The sequence below is a fragment of the Mus caroli genome, chromosome 14 (assembly GCF_900094665.2).
Source record: "Mus caroli chromosome 14, CAROLI_EIJ_v1.1, whole genome shotgun sequence".
Lineage (NCBI taxonomy): Eukaryota > Metazoa > Chordata > Mammalia > Rodentia > Muridae > Mus > Mus caroli.
In genome coordinates, this window is record NC_034583.1 from 42,889,569 (window position 1) to 42,898,112 (window position 8,544).

Below are 8,544 nucleotides of genomic sequence, written 5' to 3' on the forward strand. Positions count from 1 at the left end.
CACTGTTACCCGCCCAGTAACCGCTTCCCTATTCCCGAAAGCATCTCAGACACTGTTTCGTTTCATTTTATTTCAAGATTGCACAATCTATGAAAAAATTGAATTTTTTCGCTTTTCAAATTCTTATCCAATAACGCAGCGGAGAATGGAGTTGCAGATAGGCAGTTCCGGGGCTCTCTTACCCTGCTTCTCTTTCCACACAGGCCTCCTTTTCTGACTGGGAAATCATGACTGTGTGCGGGGATCATCTGCTGGTTGCCTTAGACTAGGAGTGGGTCTCCTTGAAACGAACTCTGGAGAGGTTTCCTGCCACACCTCTGGATGAGGGTGTGTCACCATGGAGACAAGGCCGCTGCCATTGGCTGGAGCCTGGGGCTGAGGATATAAAGGCCGGCCCAGCGACTAGTGCACTAACAGTCTTGACCTGACTTAGACAGTGTCGCCGTGGAGCGGAAAGGGCAGGGTTTCCGCGTGGCCGTCGGTGACACCATGGAGAACGAGTAAGTGCCGGGCCGGGGACTCAGGCGTTCTGCCGAGAGAGAGACGGGCTGACGCTGAGAACTGGGAACTTAGCAGCCTGGGCCCAGAGAAGGAGCGAGTCTGTTGGGGATGCAGAGGCCTGGCACAGAGCCCAGTGGCAGACATAGGGCTCCAGAATGGTGGGGCGGCTGGCGCGACAGGCAGGCGCGGGAACCAGCGGTAGGGGCGCCCCGGAGCAGGAAGAAACAGGTTAGCGCGGTGTAGGCACCGTCACAAGGAACATTGTGCCTCTGTGGTGTATGTGAATGTATGTGGAAAAGGAGGCACAAGCCCTGACTACTTAATAACACAACTTTCCTTTGTAGGGGTCCAAGTAACCCAGGAGATAATTCTATTGTGCAATTCCGCAGTTCCTTTAGAGGGAAAATGGCTCATTTTCCGCGACTGCCCCTCTCTCTCCTCCAAGCTGGAAGTCGCATTAACAAATTAGGAAGGGAGTCTTTTTAAGGCTGGGAAATCTGTATTCATTGACCTGCTTAGATACTTATCCACGCCTTCCGCCCACTTTAAAAACAAAAACAAAAACCAAAAAAGTCAACTCCCTTCCTTTTGCGTCGGGAATTCCTAGATTGACTCATCAGCAGAGCTGTAGGGAATCACAGTGGCTTTAGGATGATCTCAGGTCCGACGTGTCCTTGGGGACTGTGAGCTATGGCTGGACATGGCCGGGTGGCCAAGCCTCATACTTCCGGCCCTTTAGGATGCTACTGCATCCTAAAGTCTTGCCTACTTAATTGCTTCTGTTTGTCACCCTGTGGCTCTGTCCCTGCCCTACCTAGCTGTTTCATTGTGGATAACCTGTTGTGTTATAGTCCTGTTTTGCTTCCTATAGTATAGTCTGTGGCAGTTTGTGACAAGGTCTTGCTACACCTCTAGGCTAGGCTCAAGTTATCCTAATGTCTGGATCTGCCATGTCTTTAAGTCTCTGATACTTAAAGCTCTCTGGCTGGAAGGAAAAAAAAAAAGGCTTTTTATTAGTTGTGTTCAATTTGTGATTGCTCCACTCCTAGGAGCAATCTTTGATCTTTGTTTGCAGTTGGATGTGATGGAATTGGACTTGGGACTGTGAGCAGGTCCAGGCTGACTAGACAGGGTTTGTCTTCCTTCTGTTTTGGAACCCTCAAACTCGCAGAGATCCTCCTGCCTTGCCCCTCCTCCTCCTAATGCTGGGATTTTTAAGATCTGCCTCACCACGACCAGCTCCCAGTTGATACTAGTACTTGGTTATGAGTTATGTACCTTGTTCTTTGCTTTCTGAAGAACAAAATACCTTAGTGTGGGGAGAAGCCAAGATGAAAGGAGGGAGAGGGAGCAGCAGGAGGTGGAAAGATTAACTGTCACACAACAGAGCTTCCTAGCAAGTCTGTTGTTTGTTCTGTTGTTTTGAAACAGTCTCTGTACATAGCCCGTTTCTTCCTGAAACTCACACCTTAGACCAGGCTGGCCTTGAACTCACAGAGATCTGCCTGCCTTTGCCTCCTGAGTGCTGGGATTAAAGTTGTTTGCCACCCTTCATAACTTCTTTAACAAGTTTTTCATTTGAAGGGATGGGCCTACAAACTTCTATTTTGAACTAGTGTCTGAAGCCAGTACTCGCTTGGCATTTTATAACCAATGTTGTGAAATAAGCCTGGGTTTTGTGTTGTTTTACAATCATTTAGTTTCTTTCTTTCTTTTTCTTTTTTTTTTTTTTTTTTTTTCCCTCACAGAGACAGGGTTTCTTTGTGTAGTCCTGGCCATCCTGGAATTCATTCTGTAGACCAGGCAGGCCTCGAACTCAGAAATCCACCTGCCTCTGCCTCCCAATTGCTGGGATTAAAGTTGTGGGCCACAGTTATTTAGTTTCTTAACTGTGAATCATAGCTCACACTGTAGAGACAGGAGCATCAGGAACTTACAGTTTGAGTCTGGCCTAAGTTACATGAGACTCTGTCTGAAAACAAACTCCAAAACTACACACAGAGACACAGACACACACACACACAAGGAGAGAAAGAAAAAGAAAAAAGTTTAGTTAATTCCCTATGGCAGAGATCTGTATCTGGGAATCAAAAAAACATGTTTAGAGAAACTAAGGCTCTCCTGTAGATTCCTAGGAGTGTTATTACTTACTAATAAAAGTTTTAAAATGAGGGCTGGTGACATGATTCTGCAGGTAAAGTACTTGCTGCCAAGCCTGAATTGGGTTCCAATCTTGTGGTAGAAGGAGATAACTGACTCACCGTTATCTTTTTGACCACCAAACATGATGTGGCATGCTTTGAACACATCACACACACACATACACCAACTAAATTAAGTGTAATTAAATTTTTAAATTAAAAATTAATTAATTAAATATGGGCCCAGTGAACAGAGCAAGCCCAAAACAACTGCCACGGGCACTTTTAGATGAGCAAGTGAGAGATGGAGAGACGGAGGGGGAAGCAGAGTGTTGTGTGCACAATGAAGGGAGTGGAACACGAGTGTAGTGAGGAGGAGCCTGGTGTGAGGAGCCTGTGGTGCTATCTGAGGCCAAGGTAAGGTCCTGGCCCTTGCTACTACTGAGAACCATGTCTGGGTCTGTTACCAACAAAAGCCAAGTGGATCTTCTGGGCTGCCACCTGGGGACATGACTGAGGGCTGTGCAGACCTGGCTCTGCTCCTCATTGGCTGCACACTCAGGAGAGCTGACCCCAACCCTCACCTGGGAGGGAGAGCTGACCCAGGTGATGTGAGTGGAGGAGCTGTAGACTCAGCCACCACCCAGGCTCACATCCAGAGCTTTGAATTGGCCTACCCTTATCTACCCCATGGATGAGCTGCTGGAGCGGGGAATGGTGGCATGGGGGAGGGCTGTTGAGTAGTAGGCAACATAGGGAGACCCTGTCTCAAACAAACAAAAAGGCACGAGACTTGCCTTTAGGAGGGCCTCATTCATTCAGAGCCCTCACATTGATTTGATCACTGCATCATAAACCTGGTTCCATTTCTGTCCCAAGGAGGGAAGAGATATGAGCTTCCTAGTGCTGGAGGTACAACTTAGCGGCAGAGCACTTGAGGTGGGGCCATCCATGAAAATAGGCTTTCATTAATTTTTGTCATGCTATGGAATGAAGGGTGTTTCTTGTCAGGCCTTTAGTGGGCCTGATTCAGCAGAGAGGCAGGTGAATGGTTGTATAAGCAGGCTGGGCTTTCAGCTCTGTCTCCTTAGAATATCTGTTAGGTTTTTCTGTGCTGACAACCTATGTACTTGTCCTTTAATCTCTAGGTTCACATATGAAGATTATGAGACCACCGCCAAGTGGCTTCGGGATCACACTAAATATAGACCTCAAGTGGCAGTGATCTGTGGTTCCGGCTTAGGAGGGCTAACTGCTCACTTAAAGGAGGCTCAGATCTTTGACTACAATGAGATACCCAACTTTCCCCAAAGCACAGGTACTGGCTGGACTGTGGGGCGTTAGTCACTGTTCTATTGCTGTGGAGAGACACCATGACTAAGGCAATTCTTTTTTTTTTTTTTTAAGATTTATTTATTTATTTATTTATTTATTACATGTAAGTACACTGTAGCTGTCTTCAGACACTCCAGAAGAGGGCGCCAAATCTCGTTACGGATGGTTGTGAGCCACCATGTGGTTGCTGGGATTAGAACTCTGGACCTTTGGAAGAGCAGTCGGGTGCTCTTACCCACTGAGCCATCTCACCAGCCCGGCAATTCTTATAAAAGGGCATTTAATTAGAGGCTTTCTTTGTTTCAGGGCTTAGTCCATTATCATTGTGGGGAGTATGGCAGCATGCAGGACACTAGAGCAGTAGCTGAGAGCTACATCTTGATCTGATGGCTGAAACAGAGACACGGGCCTCACATGGGCTTCTGAAACGTCAAAGTCCACCAATGGTGACACACATCTACAACAAAGGCCACACCTAATTCTTCTAATACTTTCAGATATAGTGCCACTTCCTGGTGACTTAGGGGGCCATTCGTATTCAAACCATCACACTGCTCTTATGTGGAATCTAATCCAGGAAATGTTTCTATTCTTGTCCTAACTTATTTATTTTTTTAAAAAAAGATTTATTTATTATTATATTAGTACATTGTAGCTGTCTTCAGATACACCAGAAGAGGGCATCAGATCTCATTTCAGATGGTTGTGAGCCACCATGTAGTTGCTGGGATTTGAACTCAGGACTTTTGGAAGAGCAGTCACTGCTCTTAATCACTAAGTCATCTCTCCAGCCCCATTGTCCTAGTTTTTGACCAAAGACAAATGTAAGAGGGAAAGAGACACCACAGAATCAGCATGGCTTTAGAAAGAAATCCTTATTAGTGTGTGTGTTAGGGTGGGGAGGGTTGGGAAAGGTGCTGAACACACATGTTCAATCTCTGATACCCATGAACTGAAAGGGAAGAACTGATTCCCACTAGCTGTCTTCACACTATAGCACGCACACGCACTCCCACTCACCTTCAGTAGAAGAAGCAGAACCTGTAGCCCCAGGACAAAGACAACCTGTTCCAGGTCATCCTCCCTGTCTTCCTTCATCTCCACCTCTATGTGCTGCCTAGACATACATAGTAACAATAATCACTGTGGCCACCATGTGGATATGGGCACACACAGGGATTAACACAGGAAAACACTTGGTTCACAGTGGCCTTTGGAAATGTAAAGTTGAGCTCTGTCATCATTGTAGCGCAGTGACCGCAAGCATGAAAACTCAGACTCAGATTTAGAAAGGACAAGAGGAAGCTTTTTCATTTCTCTTTATTTTAAACTAACTTACTTACTTTTGTATTATTATTATTTCTTCTTACATATCTTCCTTTCTATCTACCTTTCCTAAGGGAGTTGAAACTTTTAGTAAACATTTAAAAGCCCTTTGGGGTAAGAATGGAAGAGCAGAGCAGGGAGGTGTGGGAGTGAGGGAAGGAAGGGTAACCCTGTTCAGAGAGAAGGAAGAAGGCAGACAGTAGTGACGTGGGCCATCTGCCACTCCTTCCCCCAGGAAGCAGAGTCCTGCACTAAGTGAGAAGCAAATTAACTTGAAGTTTAGCCGTGTCTACTTTGTTCTATTGCTTTTTTTTTTTTTTTTTTTAATGTTTCTACTTGATTCTAGTGCCTCTGACAGAGCCATTCCTTAAAGAAGTGTAGGTTGGCCATCCATTAGAGGACACTGCCAGATAATGGGGATGGTAGTAACAGTTAATCTGTATGCTCGTATGCTCCCATGACCCACATACCCCACAGGACTGCTGTGTGGGCCAAAAAGAAAGAGTCGTATTGGGCTTGTCTTCCTTGTTCATCTTTAGGATGCCAACATATACAAGGGTTCCCTAGCTGGAATAAGGAGGCACACAGTTTAGTTAGCAGAATTAATTATCATACACATTTTAAGCTTTGGTTTGTACTCTCTTTTGCTCCCTTGCAGTGTGAGTTTCTCCGTTTGGAAAAGTCTTTTGAAATTCCTTTTGTTATATGTTCACATCAATGTTCTTATCCCATATCTCTAAGGTACAGTTGTATGATTATGAAGATCAGCATACTGCTCTTGTTGTTAATTATATCATCATACATTAGACACAGTGAATGGCTTCTAGTAAGTGCTAGTGTGTGTGATACAGGGAAGTATGCTTGCTTTTCTTTTTGTCGCAGTCTCGCCACATATTCCTGGCTGGCCTGGAACTTGCTGTGCAGTCTAGGCTGGCCTTGAACTGACAGAGACCTACCTGCTTCTGCCTCCTGAGTACTGAGAGAAAAAGCATGTACCACTCACTACACTGAGCATAATCTCTTTGCTTTCCTCCCTTTTCTGTCTGTAGTGCAAGGTCACGCAGGCCGACTGGTGTTTGGATTGCTGAATGGCAGGTCCTGTGTGATGATGCAAGGCCGGTTCCATATGTATGAAGGATACTCGCTGTCAAAGGTAAGCAATCCGGGGGCACGAGCTTGGTTGGATCAAGAGGAAGATGGGAGAGCTGTCCTACTTTGTCTAACCATTTGGGCTGGGTCAAATTTTTGATCTTTTGTTTCATGGTTCATATTATCCTTACCTTTGAGTTTGTTGGTGAGGTTTAGAAAAGTCTTTTCTGACCTTTTGCATCTAAGGTGACATTCCCAGTGAGAGTTTTCCGTCTTCTGGGTGTGGAAACTTTGGTGGTCACCAATGCTGCTGGAGGACTCAACCCCAATTTTGAAGTTGGAGATATTATGCTGATCCGGGATCACATCAACCTACCTGGTTTCAGTGGCCAGAACCCTCTCCGGGGCCCCAATGATGAAAGGTACACATCTTTGATCCCTTGCACTGCATGCAGAGTCTGGCCTTGTCCAGGAGTTGGGAAAGAAAGTTCACTTGGTGCCATTTATCTGAGATAATCCCACCTGTGTTCCAGGTTTGGAGTTCGTTTTCCTGCCATGTCTGATGCTTATGACCGGGATATGAGGCAGAAGGCTTTCACTGCCTGGCAACAAATGGGGGAGCAACGAAAGCTACAAGAAGGCACCTACGTGATGTTGGCAGGCCCCAACTTTGAGACTGTGGCAGAGAGTCGTCTGCTCAAGATGCTGGGAGCAGATGCTGTTGGTGAGAAGGGGGATTTGGCTGGTGGTTTGAGGAAAGGATCTGGTAAAATAGCAAAGGGGAGGGAGAACTTATGGATTAGGGGAAGGATGAGAGAGAATACTAGGAAAGCAGAGACCATAGGCTTGAGCTCAGCGCTGTTACAAAATGTCAGTACAGCCACCTTCTCTACCTGTGGCTGCAAGGTGGACTCATTAATTGCCACAAAGCACAGGAAAAGATTGTGTTGGCAAAGTGTATAAGTAGCTAGTAAGGCTACCTGAAGAGAGGTAGGGCAGCGAGTGCTCTGTACTAATTTAGTTGCTGTGGATGCTTTCTGAAATTCAGTGAACTTCAGAGAGTGAGGGTGAGGAGAGCCACATGAGTCATTGTCTCTCCCCTTCAGGCATGAGCACAGTCCCAGAAGTTATCGTCGCAAGGCACTGTGGGCTCCGTGTCTTTGGTTTCTCACTCATTACGAACAAGGTTGTCATGGATTATGAGAACTTGGCGAAGGCCAATCACATGGAAGTTCTGGATGCCGGCAAAGCAGCTGCACAGACATTGGAAAGGTTTGTCTCCATTCTTATGGAGAGCATTCCACTCCCGGAGTGTGGCAGCTGACTGGCCATGGAGGGCCCCGCTGCTCCCCTGGTGGGGTCCAAGTAGCTGTCTACTCTGGCTCCTTGATGAAGTCACTCGTCTCTGTTCTTAGATCCTAGCAGAAAGGAAAGAGGAGCTTAGCCTTCATTATCCCGGTGTTCTTCTACTGTTCTGACGCCCAGTCCTCTTGCTTAGTTGCCTTCTAAAATTCACTTTCATTCCTCTGGAAGAGCTGGAGCCCATTCCCCACACACTTGGGATATATGCCTTCAAACAGTACCTTCTACATCTTGGAGATGACAGACATTTTCTGGGCTCAGTCTGCTTCCCCTAAAGCCCTAGAGACCAAAGATCAACCCAATACCTCTTGGATTTTATTTAGTATCACAATGTTTTGAGAATAAAGAGATCAAGTACTTTTCTTTTGTGTGTGATTTGGTATGAAGCTGGGGCATCAGCCAAAAAAGACTTGAAAAGCTTTGGGGACCACATGTTCCAAAATCAGCTAAGAATGGAGATGAGTTGGTGGGTGAGTAGCAAGGGATGAAGGGGAAAAAATGGTGTGTGTGTGTAGGGGATGCGACTACTTCTTTCAGACTTGCTCCTAGCCTTCATTTCCCACGTGCTCCACTTACTCCATTGCTTGAGTATCTGCATCTCACAGATCTCACTTCTCCTCCAGTGCCTTTTTTTTTTTTTTTTTTTTTTTTTTTTTTTTTTTTGTTTTGTTTTTCTCCTACCATTCTACCAATAGGTCATGCTCTTTCCCGATCTATATTGACAGTGCAGCAGCAGATACACTTTTGTCTGCCGCCATTTGTCATGGTGCTGGCCACATTCATTCCAACT

The 8,544-nt window shown here is 45.9% G+C and overlaps 1 protein-coding gene across 1 annotated transcript; it reads left to right on the forward strand.

The window, feature by feature from the left end:
* Positions 1-213: 213 nt before the first annotated feature.
* Positions 214-8,116, forward strand: Pnp (purine nucleoside phosphorylase). The gene is made up of 6 exons (XM_021181737.1): positions 214-500; positions 3,791-3,960; positions 6,353-6,456; positions 6,639-6,814; positions 6,926-7,116; positions 7,499-8,116. The coding sequence occupies exons 1-6, from the start codon at positions 490-492 to the stop codon at positions 7,714-7,716; spliced, it is 870 nt and encodes a 289-aa protein (XP_021037396.1). The 5' UTR covers positions 214-489; the 3' UTR covers positions 7,717-8,116.
* Positions 8,117-8,544: the final 428 nt, after the last annotated feature.

Coding starts and splice junctions, on each gene's coding strand:
- Pnp (XM_021181737.1), top strand. Junction 6,457..6,638: donor AAGGATACTCGCTGTCAAAG/GTAAGCAATCCG, acceptor TTTGCATCTAAG/GTGACATTCCCAGTGAGAGT. Junction 7,117..7,498: donor GCTGGGAGCAGATGCTGTTG/GTGAGAAGGGGG, acceptor TCTCCCCTTCAG/GCATGAGCACAGTCCCAGAA.